General features: G+C 56.0%; 1 protein-coding gene across 3 annotated transcripts; it reads right to left on the bottom strand.

The window, feature by feature from the left end:
• Window positions 1–414: 414 nt before the first annotated feature.
• Window positions 415–22,465, bottom strand: FGF1 (fibroblast growth factor 1). 3 transcript variants are annotated; one of them, XM_077786639.1, is made up of 4 exons: window positions 22,390–22,465; window positions 6,600–6,792; window positions 2,389–2,492; window positions 415–1,708 (listed from the first exon to the last, which is right to left on the bottom strand). In XM_077786639.1, exons 2-4 carry the CDS (start codon window positions 6,766–6,768, stop codon window positions 1,514–1,516), a joined length of 468 nt encoding a protein of 155 aa, XP_077642765.1. In that variant the 5' UTR covers window positions 6,769–6,792; window positions 22,390–22,465; the 3' UTR covers window positions 415–1,513. The 3 variants fall into 3 exon arrangements, with proteins under 3 accessions (XP_077642765.1, XP_077642767.1, XP_077642766.1); XM_077786641.1 differs by having other exon boundaries at window positions 415–1,705; XM_077786640.1 differs by lacking the exon at window positions 22,390–22,465 and adding an exon at window positions 19,440–19,514.
• Between the last annotated feature and the right edge of the window lie 324 nt (window positions 22,466–22,789).

The following is a 22,789-nucleotide window of genomic DNA, read 5'->3' as shown; positions in this document are numbered from 1 at the left end:
GCTTTTTTCCCTTGAGCGCCGGCTCAGCTCTGCAGGGTGAGTGAGCACCGAGTTTGGGAAGTGTGGCTCCTCGCCTGCCCTCGCGGCCCCGTCTTGCCCAGCTGTGTGTTTGCCACGGGTGGCAGCGTGGTGTTCTGATGTTCTCAGCTGGCACGAGTGGCTCTTGAGCTGCTTGGGAGATGTGCATTGTGCAGAAGCTCAGCTTCTCAGGGGGTTTGGGAGCCACCAAGGGGCCTCAGGGCTGCTTTTAGAGCCCAGACAGGGAGGCAGGGGGAGGAATCCCTCTGGGATGCTCTGCCACCCTCGTGCAGCCCCTTGCTGTTGTACATCACACCCTCACACCCCTCAGTGCCACTGCCCCAGCCCATCCTCACTGGGACAGCCTCAGGGTGCCTGCAATCACTTGTGGACAGCTTGTAGAAGAGACATATTTACTTAATAAATAAATACAAACAACACATGGCAGGTACCAGCATGACATACACACTACTGATGTGAGGGAGATAAGGTCTGAGGCTGGAGCTTTGCCTAGTGCAGCTCCACTTGCCCAGCTGGCAGCACCAGGCTGGCCCTGGCTGGATAACGGGACTGGCAGTGCCATCTGGAGTTGCTCGAGGGCACGTCAGAAGCTGCACACCTGGGTGGATAAATATATTAACACAGGGAAATATTTTATCCAGGGAAGCCTTAGAATGCCTGGGGACACAAAGTGTGCACTTCCCTGGGAACTGGCATGACCCTTGGGCACGTTTCTGGGTGCCAGGCCAGGGCAGGTCCCGGGAGCTGCAGCGTGGTCATGGCACACGTGGGCACACATGGGCACACATGGGCACATATGGGCACACAGCTGAGGGTCCTGGCACATGTGGCACAGGGCTGAAGGTCCTGGCACACGTGGGCAGGGGGCTGAGGGCAGGGGGAGATGGGGACCCATGGAGCTCGGGATGGTGTCAGGGCTCGTCCCCTCGTCCCTGCAAAGCTTCGTGCAGAGCAAAGGGGCTCTGCTTTGGCTGGGTTTGGCAAAGCCTTGGCCTAAAGCTCGGAGCTCTGCTGAGCTCTACGGAGGCAGCAGCAGCTGGGTTTGGGGTTTGGGGTCACTGCTGGGCTCCAAGGAGGCAGCAGCAGCTGGGTTTGGGGTTTGGGGTCACCGCTGGGCTCTAAGGAGGCAGCAGCAGCTGGGTTTGGGGTTTGGGGTCACTGCTGGGCTCCAAGGAGGCAGCAGCAGCTGGCTTTGGGGTTTGGGGTCACTGCTGGGCTCCAAGGAGGCAGCAGCAGCTGGGTTTGGGGTTTGGGGTCACTGCTGGGCTCCAAGGAGGCAGCAGCAGCTGGGTTTGGGGTTTGGGGTCACCGCTGGGCTCTAAGGAAGCAGCAGCAGCTGGGTTTGGGGTTTGGGGTCACCGCTGGGCTCCAAGGAGGCAGCAGCAGCTGGGTTTGGGGTTTGGGGTCACTGCTGGGCTCCAAGGAGGCAGCAGCAGCTGGGTTTGGGGTTTGGGGTCACGGCTCAGCCTGGGGCTCAGTCGGCCGCCACGGGCAGCGGCAGGAACAGGATCGCCTTCTGGCCGTAGTGAGTCCGCGGGCCCAGCTTGCTGTTCCCGTTCTTCTTCAGCCCCACGAACCAGCTCTTGTCCGCGTGCATTTTGGAGACGTAGGTGTTGTAATGGTTCTCCTCCAGCCTTTCCAGGAACAGACACTCCTCACCCAGGAACTGCTGAAAGAGAGCCCGGGGAGGGACCGTGAGCGGGGGATGTTCCTGAGGGACAATCCCTGCTCAGCTTCCCCTCTAAGGAGCCATCCAGAGCCACCCCTGAGATTTCCACACCCCACTAAAGCTCTCTGTTAAACTGTGGGCTAGGTGGCCTTCATTTACTCCCCTGGGTCACTCCTGTGGCCAGGTGTCTGTGAGCTGGCGATTTTAATTGGCAGTGTCCAATCAGCCCCGTGCCCCATAAGCTGCTCCTGGCCCTGGCTCCTGCTCTGGCCCTGGGCTGGGTGGTGGCAGCTGCAGGCTCAGAGCACAGAACCAGAGCAGTTTGAGCTGGAAGGGTTTAAAGACCATCGAGCTCCAGCCCTTTGCCACGGGCAGGGACACCTACGCCGGGTGGCAGCTGCTGAGGGGCTGCAGAGCAGCTGCTGCTCCAGGTATGAAACACAATATTTATCCAGTGTCAGATAGGAAATACAATATTTGTCAGAGGCAGGGCAGTAAATGGCATTACTGGCTAATTTATTTCTGTCCCCCCAAAATAAAGCCAGATGCAGAGTGGCCGTGCAGCTGCCAGAATCACAAGCAGAGCCTGATTCCTGCCTGTGGTTTGCTTTACTCAGCTGTGAGGTGTCTGCAGCCCTGCAGCCCTGCCCTGTCTGCTCCCAGGGGATGCTCCCACCTACCGAGCCGTAGAGGAGCCCGTTGGTGTCCATGGCCAGGTACTGCCCCGACTGGGTGCCCTGGATGTGCACCACCCCCACGCTCTCTGCACTCAGCTGGAGCTGAACTGGGAGGAAAGATAAAACAACAACAGTGAAAGGAAAATAGGAAAAGGGGGGGATAAAGAGCTGCCAGGAAGCTTAGTGGGGTATTTTGTTGAAGTCTGGCTTATAAAGAGTTTATAGGAAACAGTACAGTGTGTAATAAAAGTGTCTCCTTGTACCCTCTGCTTCAAAGAAATCCCACAGCCATCCTTTAGGAACCAAAGACCAATTTTTCCCTTATTTTACATCAAAGGAAGGACAGCCTTTTGGTTACGATGCTGGAATGGGCCACAGGAGATTGGGGTTTTAATTCTGGCTCTAATTTACAAATTTCTCATGTGGTTTGACAAGACACTTAAGGAGTGACATATGAAGAAGTATTTTGAGAGCTGAGCCAGGGACGGGCAGACTCCAGATGCTGCACTGCAACCCCCTGATCCAGCATCCCATCCAGCCATCTGCTGCAGCTGGATTTATCCAGAGCACTGTAGATGGAGAATGGGGAAATAGAAAAGGCTGTGCCTGCAGTCACAGTGACTTGCAAATTCCAGCTCTTCCCAGCGATCGTTCCCATCTCCTAGGCAGCTTCTTTCCCTAAGATTTGTAACAGCAATATTTAGGTTGGTTGGAATGAAATATGGACGGATGTCTCGGCTCCAGCTCCTTCCTTCCTTCCTGTTTATATTTAATTTATTTATCCTTATTTAGATGAGGTAAAAGGCAGTGTTACCTCTTGGCCTGGTGGAACACCCATTGCAGTGAAATCTTTGCTGTAATGGTTCACATATTTCATTTATGGCATTTCCTGCTCAGTAAATGACAGTTAATTAGGAAGCAGTGTGGGTGCAGGTTTGCAGGAACCCTTGGCCTGCTTTGGGCTGGGAATGTGCCCTGGAAAACCCCAGCCCACCTGTGTTCCCCGAGGTGCTGCAGACCTGGGAGCTGGCCCAGGAGCAGCCCAGGGAGGAGAGGGAAAGGGGATGAAAAGGATGATGCTGTGCTAAAAGCTGTCCCTGAGAGAGGGGAGGGAGGGACCCTCCTGCTGCCAGGGGGGTGCTGAGGCTTTTGGCCACAGAGGGAGGGAGAACAGTGGTCCAGGGGAAGGAGCTGCTGCACTAAATTCTTTCAGGTTCTCTTCCATGTCTGTACAGGGATTTTCTTCCATAAAGTAATGGGATGAAAGCGGCAAAAGTAGACTTTTTGTAGAGATGGGCATGAGCTTCATCCTGGAGAATCTGCAGAGTCCAGGTGAGATTTCTTTCCATTCCTTGGTGCAAGTTTAGAATGCCCACATAAAAGCTGTGGGAAGTGGATCCTGATGTGGGGCTGGACACCAAAGGCTAAGAGAGAGTGACTCCTTCTGCTCTTCTTAGAGATCCTCCCTGATTCTGAGGCCATTTAAGAGAATAATAAGAATTTTTGGCATTTGGAACAAAATGCACTTGGGCACGGGCAGTTGGCAGAGCACGGGTGCAGCTGCTGTCCCCACTGGCCTCCCAAGAACTCTTGTCCCTCCCTGGGTGTCCCTCCCTGTCCCAGCTGGGTGACAATGTCCCACAGTGCTGCTCATGGTCTGGGCTGCTCCTCCTGCACACAGGGAATGATGCTGAGGGCTCCATCACGTTCCAGGCGTTCTGCAGGGCAGGGCCCTGGGCAGCACGGCTGCCCAGAGCAGGGCACCTCTCAGCAAGGCTGCTCTGCTGGCACGCAGCCCTTCCAGGAGTTTCCTCCGTAAATATTAGTATATTCCTGTATCCCAGTTTATGAGATCATTTGCAGGAGGTTCCTTTCTGGCACAGGTTTGCAAACACGTGGCCCCAGGCCAGCAGCCAGGGAGGTGGGGGATGCAGGAGCTGCCCACGGCGCAGCCCTGGGGACCACGCCAAGGTGCTGGAGCTGCTTTTCCAGAGGGAAAAGGGCTGGGCTGGGAGACAACAGCCTGAGGCAGGGCACAGGAGTGGGCTCATGGCCTTGGTGGCTCCCCATGTCCCAGGAGATGCCGTCTTGGTCCTGGCTTTTCCTTCTGACTCCAGCAAAACCTCTGGAAAATGCTGCAGAGACACTGCCTGAGCTCCTACCGCCTCTCCTGCTGTGTCTGTGAGCCCAGTCCTGTCTCTTGCAGATCCTTTGGGTCACCACAGCCTTTCCAGGGGTTTGAGGGTTATGTGCTGGGTTTATTCCTGCCTGGAGGCTGGAGCTGCACGCTGTGGTTATCCAGCCTCAGGGGGCTCATCTTCATCCATCCCCCAGCACTGCCTCGTGCTGGGGAGACAGTGTTTGTCATTAAAACTCGGCTCTAAACTGCCTGTTAGTAAAACAACAATAGCAAGAGGAAAGGTTAAGTTTTGGGGGGAGAAGCCACATGCGTGCTTGTGGTTTAAAGAAAATAAAAGTGCTTTTCTTAGCACTTTGTAAGGCTGGCTTGGCTCCTCCCAGCCCTTCCTTCTAACGAGATAGGAGCCTGGCAGGTCCCAGTCCCATTCCAGTAAATGTTCAGGATATGAACCCAGAGGCTGCTGCCAAGGGGAAGAGCCCAGCCCCGCTGCCCACGGAGCCCTGCAGGAGCTTTGCTGTGTGGCCTGTCCAGCTCTCCTGGGCAGCGGGTTAAAAAATCCTCTGAAGAGTTTTTGGTAACGCAGGAGCACAAAAAGCATTGAATTCCCAATGATTCCTCAGTGGGACAAGTCAGTGGGAGCAGCTCCTCCCAGCAGAGGTGCCAGTGTCCCACGGGCTGGAGCCACCAGGTCCCTGACTGCCGGGATGGGGACAGCTAAGGGGACACCCTGGCAAGGGTGACCCAGGAAATGGCCGTGGCACACGATGGCAGTGCAAGGACAGCACAGAATTCCGTGTGCTGCTGTGTGTGTGGGGTGCCAGGCTGCCCTGAGCCCCCTGCCAGCTCCTGTGCCAGCCAGCCCTGCTGTGCCCCTGTGCCTGCCACGAGGTGAAGCCAGTGTCAGGTTCAGTACTGGAGATGAACATTCCTGTACCTCACATCCACACTGGTGGGACTCAAAATGTCCCTCAGACATTTTTGGATGTTCTGGGCCCAGGTCAGAAGCATTTGAGACCCTGGCACAGCTGGAAACAGCTGTGATTTTGGGTTTGAGCCATGGAATGAGTTACCAACCTTGCAGGAAGAGCAAGAAGTCACAAAAGTTTAGATATTAGAGTAGAAGTAGTCACAAAGTAAAGGGAAAAAAATTTTAGTGCTGTACAGTGGGGTTTTGGTTTTGTACATGGGGGTCAGAAGGTTTAAGATGGATTTGGGATTTGGGCCTGCCCTGTCCTCCCTCTTTCTCCTTCCTCACCTCCATGTTCTTGGTGATGTTGGCACTCACAGATTGGTTTAGGGTAGAAAGGCACCATTTAATATAGGTAATAGGCATTGGGAAAAACTGTGAACATGTAACATGTAATGTACCATATAAAAGATAGAAAAGCACCATTTAATATAGGTAAAATTGGGGAAAAACTGTAACCATGTAACATGTAATGTACCATATAAAAGATAGAAAAGCACTATTTAATATAGGTAATAGGCATTGGGGGAAAACTGTGAACATGTAACACGTAATGTACCATATAAAAGATAGAAAATCACCATTTCATATAGGTAACAGGCATTGGGGAAAACTGTGAACATGTAACACGTAATGTACCATATAAAAGATAGAAAAGCACCATTTGATATAGGTAATAGGCATTGGGAAAAACTGTAACCATGTCACACGTAATGTCCCATATAAAAGAGAGCAGCAGCCCTGGGTGGGAGACAAGAAGCAGTCGGGGTCAGAGAGGATGTCAGGGTGTGTGTGTGCCTCTGCCTGAGCTCTGAGCAAACCACAGCAGCCCGAGGAGAAAATCTTTGAGATAACTTGCAATAAACTACCTTGAGACCCAACAACAGAGACTGCTGAGCCTTTCTTTGGGAGCAGGGCTGGAGGAGAGACTTTTCCCCACACGGAGCCCCTGAGCCAGGCTGGCTCCATCACCACTCCTGCACAGCACACGTGTGAGCCCTCCCTGCCCCGTGTGCCAGCTGCGGGCGTGTGGCCCTGGCAGGTGGGCTGTCCCACAGCCTCCTGCAGCTCCCGTCCCCCGGCTGCCCCCCGGGACACTGTGCTCACTGTGCTGGTCGCTGCGGTCCCTGGTGCCATCCACGGTGCCGTCGGGGAGGATGCGCAGGAAGTGCCCCCCGTTGCTGCAGTACAGCAGTTTGGGCTTCTTGTAGTTACCCGGGGGCAGGTTGAACTTCTCCGTCAGGGCGCTGAAGGTGCTGATCTCCCCCTCGGCCATCCCGCAGCCTGTGCCGGGGCTGGGCTGCAAGAGAGGTGACAGCAGGGGTGGCACCGAGCGCTGCCACACGCTGTGCTGCTTCCAGGTTTTAAAGGCAGGCAGGGATGGAGGGAGGGAGCCTGGGGGTCCTGGGTGATAGCAGGGGTGGCACTGAGTGCTGGCACATGCTGCTGCTGCTAGGGTTTAAAGGCAGGCAGGGATGGAGGGAGGGAGCCTGGGGGTCCTGGGTGATAGCAGGGGTGGCACTGAGTGCTGCTGCTGCTGCTGCTGGGCTTTAAAGGCAGGCAGGGATGGAGGGAGGGAACCTGGGGGTCCCGGGTGACAGCAGGGGTGGCACCGAGCGCTGCCACATGCTGTGCTGCTTCCAGGTTTTAAAGGCAGGCAGGGATGGAGGGAGGGAGCCCGGGGGTCCCAGGCTGGCCCCCGCCCAAGGGGATGCTCCCCCAGCGTGGGAGGTGTGGGGGGCTGTCTCCTGGCTGGGTGGGGCTGGGCAGGAGGGACTCTGTCCTTTTTAATTTTATCACGGTGAATTCTGTTTTCGTTCTCCCTTCTATTGACGTACGTGCTAAAATTACACGCTCAGAAAACCAGTTTGGAAAACACCCAGCGTCTGATTGGAACCCACAAGAGGTGGGAAGGGAGCCCAGGTAAAACTCTCCCTCCACTATTATAACTCTCAGACACAATTATGAGCAGGAATTGCAACACCCACTGCGTGTCAGGTAGTAAATATTGCTCATCTCCTGACACTCTGCAGCTCACCTGCCCAGGACACACGTGGAAAAGGTCAGGACACACGTTAGATGTGGTGGGAGAGAGGCAGGGGCAGGAGCTTTCACTGCCTGGCCTGAGCAGGTTTACCAAGACTCTGAACAACAGCATTTGGAAAATGGGAATTTTGAGCCTAGGACATGCCATGAGTCAACCAGCAGCATCTCAGTGCCTGAAGAGGCTCCAAGAGCGCTGAGAGGGGCTTTGGTCAAGGATCTGAGGGACAGGAGAAGGGGGAATGGCTTCTGCTGCCAGAGGGCAGGGTTAGATGGGATTTTGGGAAGAAATCCTTCCCCGGGAGGGTGGGCAGGCCCTGGCACAGGACCCTCAGCCTGGGCTGCCCCTGGATCCTGGGAGTGCCCAAGGCCAGGGAGGACACTGGGGCTTGGAGCGAGCTGCTCTAATGAAAGATCATTGAAACCTCATTTTGCTGGAGCCTGTGGTCACAATCTGTGCTTGAGCAGATGCTGTGCCAAAACCTGAAGGCATCACCGGGGCAATCAAAGAAAGGAGCTGTGGATGCTGGAGGCTGAGCAGTGAGAAGTGCTGTCACAGAAGTGCCATCGCAGACGTGGCATCAGGAGGTGCCACAGGTGGGGCCAGAGTCCCACAGATATTCCAGGTACAGTCATGCTTTCAGCCTAGAAACTACATTTAAAATCTCCCACTAATTCATTCTACAGGGTTCTGTAGTGCTTGGAGAGAAGTGGATTTATGAACAGAAAAAGACACGGCGCAGAATAAATCTAGGTACAAGAAGTTGCTTTAAATGTCATGTATTCCCACAGCTATATTATGGAAAATATTTTATAGTCAGTGTTTATATGTGTTTATAGATTGTAAAAATGTCTCTTTAGGACTGAGTTGTGCTGCTGGCACGCTGGGATGGAGCCAGTACCACACAGTGTGGGTTTGCTGTGGTGCTTGGAGTGCCCTGGCAGATGCTGAGGGTGGCAGCACACACACTCACACACATGTACATACACAGAGAATCTCTGAACACTCACCTCTAAAGTCTTTAGTATTTAAAAAACTCTGCAAAAGCAGCTGCAAGAAGAGGAAACTACTCCTGGAAATGGATCCCAGATGCCTGCAGAGAGTAAAAACCTTGGGAAGTTGGATTGCCTAAAGATGGATTCCTGGAAATGAAGAGTGTGGCTGTTGGTGAGAGCACCCCCAGCACTGCACCAACTCTGCTGCCTACACAGACCTCAGCCCAGGCCCTCAGACGCCCCAGTTGACACAGACTGGGATTTTGGGAAGTGCTTTCTGGAGTGACAACATGGGCCAGCCCCCACCTGTGGGCAGGAGGCTGGAGATGCAGCCTCAGAAGCTCTCTGGCTCCTGGTGCTTTCCAGAGCAGGAGGTGCCAAATACAGACTCAACATCTTGGTTTAACACCATTGTCAGGTGAAATGATTTCTTAGTGTCTAAGAAATAGTTATTTTTCTCTCAAGAAGTTTTCTCTCAAGAAAAGTTATTTTTCTCTCAATAAAATAATAATAAAAAGTTATTTTTTTCTCAAGACATCCTACTTCTCAGCTGCCAGCTGCCAGCCTTTCCCTGAAGGAAAAGCCAGGTCACCCAGGCTGGCACACAGGGCTCTGGTCCTCCCCTGAGCTTTAATCAACATCTGCAGCACTGGGTAATTTCCTAGAACCAAAGCTTTTCTTGAGCCTTTATCTGAGGGTAAAAGGCACCCAGAAGTCTCCTGGCTTGCTGATGGATGGTGTTGAGAAGCAAGCAGCCCAGATCCAAGGGCTCTGAGCAGAGGAGCAGGCTGGATTCCACCACAGCCACCTCGAGGTCTGAGGGCATCTCCAGACAGCTTGACCAGAGCAGCGCAACTGGAAACAGCTTCTTCATCATCACTAATTTCCTCTAAGGTTATTTTTTCTATTTTCAGGAAGACTCCAGTGCTTGCCAGCTGCCCTGAGTGTCCCAGCAAAGCTCAGTGAACACTTTTCCACTCCCCTTGTCTCCTAAATACTATCGCTGTTCTCAGACTTTATGGCCATGGAGTTGTTCCTCTACAAACACCACCACTCATGGCCCTAGCATTCTACTTTTGGCAGGAGCATGTTAGGTTTTTATGGGAATTAAAAAGCTCAAGTGAGAGGGAGAACCTGAACCAAAGACAACATAAAGGGCCTTATTTCTTTGGGTAGCAGCCCAACAATGCTATGAAATAGCTCAAAGCAGAGCAGAAAGCTCTCTCAAATATGCAAAGCTGAGAGACACCACACTCGTGGTTAGCTGGTGCCCCATGGAGGAGGGAGAACATTCCAAGAGGAGATGGCTGGAAGGGTGCTGCTCACAGCAGGGCTGGATTTGGAGCCTGTTTGTGCACGGGCAGCTGTGTCTGTGGCTCCTCTCCCCTCCAGCCCTGGGCACAGCCTTGCACACCGAGGAGGAATCCCTGGGAGCTGCACCAGGGCTCCTGCTCAGCACAGCCCAGCCCCATGCGAGGGGAGCCCAGGGCACCCAGCTCGCCCTGCTGGGTGGAGGTGGCAGCACCCCAAAGGACCAGAAATCATTTCTGAAGCTAAAAAAAGACTTAGGAAGCGAGTTAAACCCGAATGCTCATTTGATCCAGGTCCTGCTGGGCCGTGGTGGCTGCGCTGTGCTGCTCCCTACAGCTCTGAGGGACGGGAGCCCAGTGCAGGGCTGGAATAGCTGTGAAATTCTGAGAAGTTTGGGGTCGGTTCCAAACTTTATCACTGGCCAAACCAGTGGCTTTGATGTGAGATCCCAAACTCTGCAAGCATCTGACTCTGAGCATGGAGGGCTGGTTGTGCTGCCAACATCAGGCGTGTGAGCTCTGAAATAACAGCACACGCTGGAGCCATGCAAGGAGAGGGACCTCTCCTCCCAGCTCCGTCTCTCTGATGCAGACTTCACCACACAGCCCTTGCTTGCATGACAGAGGTGGTGTTGATGGAAATGTGGGGGTTTCCTAATGGTCCAAAAGTCTTTTGCATGTCAGAATTGCCAGGAACTTTTGTGGCTTTATTTATTTATTTATTTATTTATTTATTTATTCATTGGTGAGCCTTTTTTTCCTTAGGTATGAAATACCTGGCTACTACATGGAGGAAAGCAGAAGTATCTCACCTTCTGGTTAAAACCAGATTGGATTGATTCAAATGCATCAAAATTGTTCTTGGCTTTGGACACAATCTTTTATGTAGGGTTGGAAAGTAATGTCCTGCATGGCCTCTGAGTGGCCACAGTGATGAAAAGTGCAGCTAATCACAAGTGTCATTTGGGTGATCAGCTAAAGATCACACAGAGAGCTCCAGAGGGATGAGAACTGCTAACCCCAGGAGTCTCCTGAGGTTTTGTCCAGCTCTGGGTAATGAGATCAGTGTCTCCTGAATCTGGCTGTGGTGAATTCAGTGGAAAGACTCCAGTTGGTTTCACTTTGGAAAGTGTTATTTTCTCCATTAAAGCAGAAATCCTGTTTGTTCCAGGACGTGTGACTCAGCTGGGATCAGACAGCATCACCTCCTGATGGGCTCCCTTCCCTTTCCCACTGCTGCCTGCAGCCACCTGAACAGGACAGTCACTTCCCAGGCAGTGCAGACACTCCATATGGGAATGGAAAGCTCTTAGAACAGGTAGAATATTTTTAAGGAATTCAGGCTCTGAATTGCCTTTCCCAGGGGTTCCTGTGGGCTTTGGGGCAATCTGAGATCTACCTGGGCACATGGAACAAACATCTCCCAGATAAACAGGGATTTTATTCATGGTAAGTTTTAGAGAACCATTTCATAGGATGGATTTCCTCATCCAGGAGAGGATTTGAGACCAGGCAGGGGTTTCCTCATGCTCTGGCTGCTGCAGGAGCAGCTCAGTGGGTCTGGGGTTATCATCAGTATGGGCAGCCTGCGAGGGCAGCCTCCCCTCCTGAGGGCTGGCAGTGCAAGGCACAGCTCAAATTCCTTGGACTGAACATCCTCTTAGAAGGATTTAATAAATGATAGGCAAAACATACGATAAATATGTAATAGATCACTCTGTGACTAACAGTGGAATGCATTGGCTCGTTTCTAGTCTTGTTTATGGCCAGGTGATTTAATCTCTAGTATGTGATTAACTGCTTAATGAAGTATTTATCAGCCAGGTTTTACCCGTTGCAAGTGGAATATGTTGTGTGACCTGCAGCAAAAGCATAAAAATCAATGTAACTAATGCCTGCTCTCGTCATTCCCTGCTCTCCACCAGAAAACAGCCATTCCACTCAGGCACGCTGGGTTTGTGGCAGGTAAAACAGGGGCTGTGAAAGATGAAACCTGAGCAGTTTCCTGAGTGGGTGCCACTAGTGGCTGCTGACCAACACAGCAGCATCATGAGAGGGACAGGGCTGACCCATCCCAGCCCTGTGCCCTCAGAGATGCCCAAGGGGAAGCCCCATCCCTGCCCTGGAACCAGATGTGGCTTTTGCAGAGCTCTGAGCCCGGGACACCCCAGCTGCTGGGACAGCCACTGCAACCTCCCACCAACCTGGTGCTGTCCGTGGGGAGCCAGGAGAACCAAGGCAACCTCCACTTTGTAATTACCTGCCCGCCTCTCCCACCCCCCACCCACGGCCCTTCACACCCATTAATTAACTTAATTGCAGTTCCAGCCCCAGGAGCAAACCCAGGAGCTTTGCCAGGAAGGTCTTGCCCCCGTGTCCTGGCTGGGACCAAGGGCAGGGACAGGAGCACGAGCAGCAGTGGCTGCACACACAAACCCTGCAGATCCCAGTGCCTCCTGTCCCGGATTTCGGCGTCCCCCGGAGCAAGCTGGGTGGGTGCGTGGGACCTGCTGGGTGGGAAGAACACCCTGGGCAGAGGATCACCAAAACTCAGTCCCTGCAGTCCAGGAGGCAGTGCAAGAACCCCGGGCTTCCCCTTCCCTCCAGGATGCAGTGGGTCCTGTCTGCCCTTTCCAGGTGCCCCTTCCCTCTCCCAGGTTTGTGCCAGGACCGGTGCCAAGCACCGTCCCTGCTCCTGTGCTTTGCTGCCTCCCAGCACGTGGAGCTGGCTGGGAGCAGCCACTGACCAGTGCCACGAGTGACACCAGTCTCATTCCTGTCACCGGGGAGGAAGAGGAGGGTGGCTCTGTGCTGCCTTAACCTGAGGATTCAGGGACGACGCACCAGGTTTGCCTTTTTTTGGGTTTGCCCCCTGGGTTCTGGGCAGGGCTGTGGGCACCTCTCCTCCCTGGATCTGCCTGGGCTTGGCTTCCCGGGGAAGGGAGAGTGGAAAGCAGGTGAGATGCAGCTGCCCAGGTGATTTGTGATGACGTGGGGGACCCGGGGCACTCGGTGTGTCCTTGGGCTCCTGCTCAGCAGCCCTGCACTGGGGTCCTGCCCACCCCTGCCCGGTTCCTGCTGGGAACACGGCAGTGCCCTCTCCGCTGTCCCTGTGCCCTGCCTGCCACCCCGCTGTCCGTGCAGGACGCTGGGCACAGTCAGACCGCAGAGCCTGGCTGTGGCAGGGCTGGTGCTGCAGGTGTGGCTGCCCCGCACACCCACGGACGGACGGACGGCACCGAATGACAAACCCAGCCCAGCAGTTCCCTCTGTGCTGCTAATCCCATGGTGACCTGGCTCTCCTGTGGCACCATGTGTGAACCCTGCAATGCCACCCCTCTGCTGAGCCCTGCCAGGCGCGTGCCAGTCCCTCTGTGTCCCGGCCACCCTGTGCCAGCACCTCCCAGGCTGCTGCTGCTGCTCAGGGGCTGGAGCTGGGAGTGAAAAGCAGGAATGCTCACCCGGGGTCAGGCTGCACTTCCTGCAGCTGGCCCTCTGAAGGGTGGCCAAGCCCAGCCGAGGGTTGGCTCTGGCTTCAAAACTGGGATTTGAGCTTGGCTTCAGCCTTTATACCCTGTCCTTCCCCAGAGAAGCAGAGGGTGCTGGAATCGAGGGTTTCATCTCCAGGCCAAGCGAAACCCCACATCCACCCTGGTGGTTAACCAGCAGCAGACGGATCACCGCTCAGAAATCCAACTTCCTCCAGCACAGACTCGGTCTGGGCTGTTCCAAGGAAAATCACTTGGTTTCTGGGTTCACCATCAGCTCAGCAGTGATTTACCATGAAAATGTGCAGGCAGTTAGTGGTGTTCATCCTGCAGTGTTTGTGTAAGGGCTATACAGCTGCTCTTTTTAACATCTAAGTAAGCCTGGCTGGAAGAATCCTGTTCTTAATTCTGTTGCCCAATGTCTTATTTTAAACTCAGTCTCTAGTACCCCTGGATTCCAGCTCCTGTTTTTTTCCTCCAAGCTGCCTGAATAAGGAGCTTAAGCTGTTGCTCAATAACAGTGCGATAAAAGCTTGAGTTAATAATGGCTATTACTAGGAAAATCCTCCAATAAATAATAATTTTCTTATCTGCATGACTTTGGGACTGGAGAAAACGCCTTCCAGTGAAAAGCTGCAGCATGCAGGAGTGGGCAAGGAGTGTTTCAGATGAAGATCAGAGCAGGGCAAGCTCAGGGCTGAATCTTGTTAAATGGAGATAAGTGGGTCAGCAAAAAAAACTGGAATTAGTGTGGCTAAGTAGTCACTGGAGTAAACGAAGGAGAGCAGCTGTGCATCTCCACCTCTTGTGGTGTGTAAAGCAGACAGGTCACTGCTTTGGTCTGTGTTCATGGGGAATTCTCACTGGGGCAGGGGTGGCTCTGGAGGACACCGAGCTCTCCTGTTCCCCCTCAGCTCTGGCCTGGGAATGAGCCAGAGTCACTCATGGGGACCTGCCAGGCCCCGTGGAGGGCACAGCCCTGATTCTGCTCCTGCTGCCCCAGACAGGGCACACCTGTGTCCCGGCAGAGCTGGGCACCTGTGTGGGCCTTGCTGTGACAAGGGTGAGCACAGGCTGTGACAGCAGCAGGAGCAGGCAGTGCAGCCACTGCTCCAAGGAAAACAGAGCCCGGCCTTGGGTTTCCATTACAGAAGCCTCAGAGGGAAGGGGATGTGTTTTGGATGCTCTTCTGCCCCTTCTCCTCTCCGTAAACAACAAAGCACCACAAAGGGCACGGTGCAGGACAGAAGGCTGCAATTTTAGCAACCTGCTGAGGCTCAGCCCCGGAGGTTTCACCCACGCTGGCTATTTCCAGCTCCCCAGTGGGCAGCTCAGGGACACCGGGGCCTTTGTTGTGCCCGCTGTTTCCACAGCTGCTCTGGGGCCAGGCTGGCCCACAGGGATGCAGCCAAGGATCATGGAATCACAGGATGCTTTGGGTTGGAAGGGACCCTAAACTCATCCAGCCTCACCCCTGCCATGGCAGGGACAGCTCCCACTGTCCCAGGCTGCTCCCAGCCCATCCAGCCTGGCCGTGGGCACTGCCAGGGATCCAGGGGCAGCCCCAGCTGCTCTGCTGTGATGCTTGTGATAATCAAGACAGAAAAATGCCCTGGATTGTCTAAGTGGAAAAATAAACCCACACTAAACCAAAAAAGTTGGGACCAGCAGGCAGAGTGTGTGGATCAGCAGTTGCTGTGCCCCTGCCTGGCCACAGCCAGGACCCCTGTGGGGTTTTACCTTTTCCTTACTCATGACCTGTACATTCAGCCCTGCTCTGGGATCCCAGGGGGTCAGTGAGCATCCCCCGTGGTTTGGGGAGGATCACATCCCCACCAGGGTGGGTGTGAGCACCAAGATCCCCTTTTGGAGTCTGGCAGCCAGGAACTAGGAACTCTTCCATCAAGTGGAAGCTCTTGTGAACACCCTGCAGCAATGGGAATACTGAGGAAGGGGAAGGGAGGGTGTTTTACTTGATGTTAAATATTTGTACTTTGTGCCCAAGATTTAACCTTCTACAGAGAATCAAAGAGATAGAAATGCCAGTGGAAAAAGTACACATTGGGGTAGTTTTGTGTACAAAACCCACACGTCCTGTGGGGCTGTGCAGCTGTCAAAGTAATGATGGATCTCTGGGAAAAGCAAGGAAACCTCTCTGGGGACAACATAACTGGAGTGGGGGAAAGCAGGGCAGCCTTGGGGCCTGCCATGGATACAGGCCAGGCCCTGTGCCAGGTCTGGGGGTTTGGCATGTCCTGTTTGGGTGGCACAGGATCTCCCTGTGCCCAGGGGACTGTCCCAGGCAGAGGGGCAGGCAGCAGATGGATTGTCTGGCACCGATCAGCATAATTTCCAGGGGATTTATGGCGTGCAGAGTGTCTGGGATGAGCTGGGATCTGAGCTGGGATCTGAGCTCATCTCGGGATGCAGAGCAGGGTTTGTCACAGTGAAGATCTCCCCCTCCTGTCTGCCCCCAGCGAGGATGGGAGGGAAAGCACTCCTCAGGCTGCTGCTCCTGAGCACAGGGCAGGAATCTCAGTGTGCAGCTGGGGGAGCTGCCTGCCTGACCCCTGGGCTGGGAATGCCCCGTGGGACCATCAGGGTGGGCAACTGTGCCCTCACAGGGGTCACTGCCAGGCTGGCTCCACGCTGCAGGATGTGTGGATGTGGCACTTGGGGACAGGGGTTAGTGGTGGCCTTGGCAGTGCTGGGGGAATGGTTGGACTCGATGATTTGGGAGGAGTTTTCTAAACGAAAGCTCTTGGATTCTGTGATTCTGCAGAAACAGGGTTCCTGCACAGGTGAGAGCTGGCAAGGCTGGTCTGCAGGTGGGACAGGCAGATTTCCCAGCCCTGGAGCTGTGGAAAGGAAAGATCTGAGCTCAAGGCTGACACTCAGGTCTAAATTAAGAGCCAGGAGCCAGGACAGACTTTGTGAGCACCAGGGGCCGTGAGTCATGGATGAACTGTGTGCCCAGACTGCTGTGGGCAGTGGGCAAACGCCTGGGAGGACGGCTCGGGGCAGACAACACCACTCCCAAAAGGAGTCTGAAGGGGACAAAAGGGTTTTAGATGCCATGCCATGAGTCAGTGGTACCTGGGCACGGCAGCCAGCCTGTGAACCCCCTTCTGCCCTGTCCTCAGGGACAGCTGCCAGGCTTTGATGCTGTGGCTTGGGAATGTGCCTGTGGGATCCCAGCTTGGTCCTTTCCCCAGCAGCTCTCTCAGTCTGGTGCTTTCCCTGGGCAAGGGAGAGAGTCTGGGGCAGGGAAAGCACAAACAGGGGGGGAAAGGGGAAAGAAAGGGGCTCTGAGCTCAGTCCTGAGTTAAGACCCAGCAGAATGGGGTTTGTTACCTAATTAAAACAGAGGTCAGGCTTTAAGCTGGACCATGGGTGCATGTTAATGATGCTGTGCTGGGGTTAATAGAACTTTATTTAGCACTGGCTGTGTATTAGCTATTCTTGAAGGGAATTCCTAAATATTGACCTTGGCACAGTGCGAGTCTGTCTCGGCCACCTGAGTCTGTCTGAGCCTTTCTCTGCCACCCTCACCAGATGGAAATGGAGCACTTTTGTTATTCAAGGTTTCAGAGGGGAAAGCAGGACCTGTGGCAGACAGTTTTGGCACTGCAGATGCCAGGTGCAGACTGTCTCTGCCTCCTCAGGGCTGGAGGCCAGATGCAGGCCTGAGGCACGAGTCCCCATCCCTTGGTGGGCAGTGCCACCTGCCCTGTTAAACACGGCCACATTTTGGGGAATAGAAAACCTGCAAGTCACCGATTGCTGCTGCAGCTGCTCTGCACGGCCCTGGCCTCTGCTTTGGTTCCCCAACAGCTTCAAACAAACAGAATCTGTTGTTGGAGACAAGGGAAGGATTAGGAGCTGAACACCGAGTCAGGCACCTTTCAAACACGGGGGAGAGGGAGGATTCCTGCACCCAGCAGAGACCGTGGCAAAGCCATTGTGTCTCTCACTGAACTGGTTTTCAACAAATCCTTCTGCAAAGAGATTTCTAATGTGAGGTTTCTGTTTGAAAGACAGACCCAGCCAGACCCAACCCCCACGATAATCCCCAATAGCTCTGCATTTACAGACCTAAAAATGCCCCAGCCGTGAGTCAGTGCCCGCTGTGCCCTGCAGGGAGAAGTGCTGGTACCCAGGGGCAGCCTGCGAGGTCAGGGCAGCCTTTACCTCCCTGGAATATACATTTATTTTCAGGGAATATTTACTAAAAGGGTTTGTAAGATCCAGTGCAAGTGATGTGTTTTGAGGGCAGTAAAGAAGGGGCAAAAAAAAAAAAAAAAAAAAAAAGGAGATGGAATAAGCAAGGAAGACTGAAAGAGAAATGGAGGCTAAAGGTGAGAAGGAAGAGTCACAAGGAATTGGAGTCACAAGGCTGGGGAGGAAAAAAAGTAAAGGCTGAAGAGTGCAAGAGAAAAAAAGATTGATCCGAAATAATAACAAGGACAGAAAAAATAGAGGCTGCAAAAGGGTTGAAGGCCAAGAAAGTGTGTGTGGTGGTGGGGGGAGGGGAAGAAATGCAGAGGCTGAAAAGGGCAGGAGGCCAAAATAAAGTGGGAGGCCAAAAGACAAGTAGAGATAAAAAAAAGTGGAGGGTGAAAAGGGGTGGGAGGCTGAAGAGGCACAGGAGACATGCGGGAAGGCCTGCCCAAAGAGGGGTCTAAAGTTTAATCGGTTCCTCAGGGCTCCTGGTGATAAGGCAGCACAATGTCCAATTGTTCTCCCTGCACACCGGGTCAGCCCCGCTTCCCGTGCCGGGGATCTGCAGGAACACAAACTTTGGGTTTGGGCTGGACAGAGCCCCCAGCCAGAGCCAGAGCTCTGCGAGCCCTCTGGATAAACTTTCCTTCCCAGCTCCACCCCAGCCCTGGGGATAAACTTTTCCTCCTGAGCTCCCCTAAATGCCTTTGGCCTTCCTCTCACTGCTGAGACCTTGATCTTCCTCCCAGCTGAGGCAGCTCCTGGTGCAGCTGCCTCTGGCTCCTTGTCCTTATTCCCAACCAGCTGAGCCAAAGCCCCGCGGTGCCAGGACCCGGCAGGGTGGGGACAGGGACAGGGAGCTGCTGCCAGGGGGGACAGGGACAGGGAGCTGCTGCTGCCCTGCCAGGGGTTTTGCCTTTGCTCCCAAAGGAGCCAAGAGGCTGCAGGTGCTGGCAAGGGAAGGGGGCAGTGGGGATTTCTGGCCCCGGGGCCGTGCAGAGTCTCAGCCTGACACCTGCACCCCCAGTCAGGGAGACTTGAGCCCGCAGAAATTTGTGTTTGGCACCTTTGGTTTGGCTGAGAGAGCAGCTCACAGCTCAGAGCGTGCTGGTGATGAGGAGTTTTGGCTGTCAGGCCCATCAGGATAATCCCTGTGGTGCTATTTCACTCATAAATCATAGAATCATCCCAGACAGGTTTGGCTTGGAAGGGTCCTTAAAGCCCATCCAGTCCCTCCCCTCCCATCCCAGGTTGCTTCATCCCCTGTCCAACCTGGCCGTGGACACTTCCAGGGATGAGGCATCCCTAATCATACTTAATTACCCAGAGAAACTGTGGCTTCCCCAAACCATTCTATGGTTCTGTGATTTATTTATTTTGCATCAAAAACGAACCATTTATAGTGCTGTGTCACTGCAACAATTTTCCTTTCTGTTTGTTGTTCTGTCTGTTTGGGTTTTATTTTAGTTTGTTTTTCTTTTTTTTTTTTTTTTTTATGGTCCAAATATTGTGTTTTGCCATTTTAAATATTTGGGTTCTAGTATATTTCTGTTCAAATTCTGATCTGGGCTTCTGCTTCCACCCAGAGCTTCAGGTGAATCTGCAGTAATTCGGAGATTGTCATTTGGAATGATGCTCCAGGGAGCCACTCCTCCCTCCCGGAATTTGGGGGCACCTGCAGGGTTTTTTTGGGGGGTTGTCACAGCTGGGGGGAGCAGGGACCTGCTGCCTCCCCACATCCCAGCCCGAGCCTGCACCCCGGAACCTCCCTGGGGGTGGCAGAACATCCCGGAGCCTGCGGTGGCAATCGTGCCCTGGGTTCGCCTGAGCATCCCGGGGGCTCCGCGGGGCCAGCCCGGCGCGGCCCCGCGCCCCCGCCCCGCACCTACCGGCGGCTGCGCGGCGCTCCGGCGGCGGCGGCGGGGAGAACCGGGCTGGAGCAGAGCGAGCGGGGCCGGGGAGGATGAGGAGGAGCTGCCTCGGGGCGGGGGAGGACGCGGGGGGGAAGGGGGAGGCTGATCGCATCCAGCCCCGCAGCGGGGCCGGGCACCTGCAGCACCGCCCGGCCCCGGGCAGCGCGGGGGAGGCGGCCGCGCCCCCCGGGAACCCCCCGGAACCCGGAGCGCCTCCGCGTCCCTCGCCTTTCCCTTCCCTGCTGCCCACGGCATTCCTGCGGCTCTGGGTGTCTCAGTGCCCTCCGGGAAGGCGATGGCCTTCCTCGTCCCTGTCAGCCCCGAGCGCCCCGGGCAGCGGGGACGGGGTCCCTGCCCTGCCCGTGGGGGTCCCTGTCCTCCCCATGGGGGTCCCTGCCCTGCCCGTGGGGGTCCCTGTCCTCCCCGTGGGGGTCCCTGCCTTCCCGGGGTGGGGTCCCTGCCTTCCCCATGGGGATCCCTGCCCTCCCCATGGGGGTCCCTGCCCTGCCCGGGGGGTCCCTGCCCTCCCCATGGGGGTCCCTGCCCTCCCCATGGGGGTCCCTGCCCTCCCGGGGGCAGCTGCCGAGAAGGGCCCGGGGCAGCGCCAGGGCTGTGCCGGGCACGGCTGCGTTGCGCTGGCACCGGGCGAGTTTGGCCTTAAAAGCCGAAGCGTTCGGGGCGCTGTCAGCCGGATAAACCGCAGCTCCGTGTCCCCAGGGACGGGGCTGGGGCCTTGGTGGCCGTGCTGGCTCTGCCCTGGGGGCCGGGCCATCGCCCTTGCTGGGGCCACTGGTGGGCTCGGGGGGTGCCGGGGTGGGCTCGGGGCTCGGGGGGTGCCGGGGTGGGCGCAGGTCGGGGTGCGGCTGTGTGGGGTGCGAGGTCGCTGCCGCATCACTAATGAAGCGCTAATGAAGCACTAATGACGGAGCCCGGGCGCTGATTTGAGCGCTTGGCCGGGCTCCACGAGCCCTTTGATGCGGTGCTGTTATCTAAAGCTCGCTCAGAATGGGCTCTCAGCCGCGGCTCCCGGGGAGCCGGCGGCTTTGGGCAGGAATTCCGGGCTGGGAATGCCGCAGCCCAGACGCTTGGAGAAAACATTCCCGAGCTGAGCGCGGTTACCAGCCCCTGCGGGGACAGCTCCTAGCGCTCCCCAGGGCGCAGGTGGATTCCGAGCTTTCCGGACATATCGATACACTTACTTTTTCCTTTATTTTTAATAATCTCGCCCAAGATTTCCTCTTGCTTTCTCAAAAAACAAAAAATAGGTATAGCCAAACATTCCTGAATCTAACAGAAGAGCAGGCCTGGCTCTGCCTCAGGCTCTCCTGGACGAAAGGCACGGGGGTTGTGAGGACGTGGGGAAGATTAGGAAATCCGGGTCCATTTGCTCACTGAAGGAAACACCCGCCTTGTTTCGGAGCTGCAGGGGCTGCCCCATCCCTGCAGCCCAGCCCTCCCCACCCGCCCGGCTGCCCTTGCCCCCTGGCTGTGGCTGGCACTCAGCAGCCCCGCTGCGGTGCTTTGCAGATGGTGTCCTGCCAAATTTGTGTCCTTTCTGCTTGTCCCGAGGGCTGATGGCCTCGGGATGGAGCCAAGAGCCGGAGCGACGCAGACACAGAACAAACACGGACTTGGGCAGCGGGATCTGCGCCGGGCACGAGGAGGAGGAGGCTCGGCCAAAACCCAGACACCGACAGTGCTGCAGCGGCCCCGGGCCCTGCACCGAGGGCCAGAGCGATGGGGACACCCTGGGACGGGGACACTGCAGGGATGGGGACACTGCAGGGATGGGGACACCCTCACCTGGGATGGGGACACTGCAGGGATGGGGACACCCTCACCTGGGATGGGGACACTGCAGGGATGGGGACACCCTCACCTGGGATGGGGACACTGCAGGGATTGGGGACACAATGGAAATGAGGAACTCTTCAGGGGTGGGGACACTGTGGAAATGGGGAACTCTGCAGGGATGGGATCAATACAGGGATGGGGTCAATACAGGGGTGGGGACACTGCAGGGATAGGGACACCCTCACCTGGGACGGGGACACTGCAGGGATTGGGGCATGGCAGGGATGGGGGCACTGTGGAAATGGGGAACTCTGCAGAGATAGGATCAATACAGGGATGGGGTCAATACAGGGGTGGGGCCACTGCAGGGATGGGGGACACTGCAGGGATGGGGACACTGCAGGAACGGGGCCTGTTCAGCGGTGGGGGCACTGCCCTGGCAGCAGCTCTGCCTCCCCCCTGCCCTCCCCAGTCCAGCCCTGCCTGGGCAGTGCCAGCAGCGCCTGCAGCAGATGCCTGTGGTGTTTCTCGGGCTCTCGGGATGAATTTGATGGGCTCCTCTCCGTGGTAAGGACCCTGCTGACCTCACGCCCAGCAGCCCCTGGGCTCGAGTCCCATCAGTAACACCGAGCTCCGGGGGCTGCTGAAGCACGGTGAATTATTAACCACGGAGCCCCGAGGAGCTGCGGTGCTCCCTTCCCGGCCCCAGGCACGCAGGCAGTGCCAGTGAGGGCAGCTGAGCCCCAGCCCCGCTGTCCCGGCGGCTCCTCATCCCCCAAGCCACGGTCCCGCAGCAGAGACCACTTAACCAAAACCTCCTGTACATTTAGAGTGAGACCCTCGGGTTCCTCCAGCCCTGCTTTGGTTCCATCCCTCCTGAGGTGAGGATCTGGGAGCGCTCAGCCCAGAAGGAGCTGGGAGCAGCACGGGGCTCCTGCCACCCCGGAGCCGGGCAGAGGAGAGGAAACCCAGTCCTCCCCCAGCACCGCACACGTGGGCGAGCTGCCGAGCTCGGCCAGGAGCTCGGGAGCCGGGACGTGCTGCGGAGCCCGTGGGGAAGCGCTGCAAAGCCCCCGGGGAGCCGCGGCGCCGTGCCAGGCTGGGAGGTGCAGGATGCTGAAGGGGCACTCACCTGGGCAGGGTCCGGGCCGCGGCGCTGGGCGCTGGGCGCGGCGGGGAGGCAGCGCCGCCGACCTGCCCGGGGTGGGCAGGGATGGGCCGGGGTCACCCTGCCCCTCGCTCCGCCTCCCGGAGCCTGGCAGCGCCTGCCGGGGCCACAGCCGGGACCCCGCGGCACTCGCGGCTGCCCCCGAGCCGGGCACTGCCACTCGACAGGGAAGTATGGATGGATAATCCGTCGCCTTGCTATTTTTTTCCTCTCATGTGATCTTGTTTTTGGACGGCTATTTTGGGGCTGGACTCCAGCCTAGGTGAAAGACAGGGATTAAATCCAGCCTCCCCCTTCCCGGAGGCCCTCCCAGGACCTGTGCCTGCCCGCCCGCCCGCGGCACGGGGACAAAGGCTGCCACCAG

This window comes from Lonchura striata, chromosome 15 (genome assembly GCF_046129695.1).
Source record: "Lonchura striata isolate bLonStr1 chromosome 15, bLonStr1.mat, whole genome shotgun sequence".
Classification (NCBI taxonomy): Eukaryota; Metazoa; Chordata; class Aves; order Passeriformes; family Estrildidae; genus Lonchura; species Lonchura striata.
This window is presented reverse-complemented; position numbering and strand designations above follow the sequence as displayed.

Coding starts and splice junctions, on each gene's coding strand:
- FGF1 (XM_077786639.1), bottom strand. CDS start 6,768: ATGGCCGAGGGGGAGATCAGCACCTTCAGCGCCCTGACGGAGAAGTTC. Junction 2,493..6,599: donor GGACCGCAGCGACCAGCACA/GTGAGCACAGTG, acceptor CTTTCCTCCCAG/TTCAGCTCCAGCTGAGTGCA. Junction 1,709..2,388: donor ACGGGCTCCTCTACGGCTCG/GTAGGTGGGAGC, acceptor GCTCTCTTTCAG/CAGTTCCTGGGTGAGGAGTG.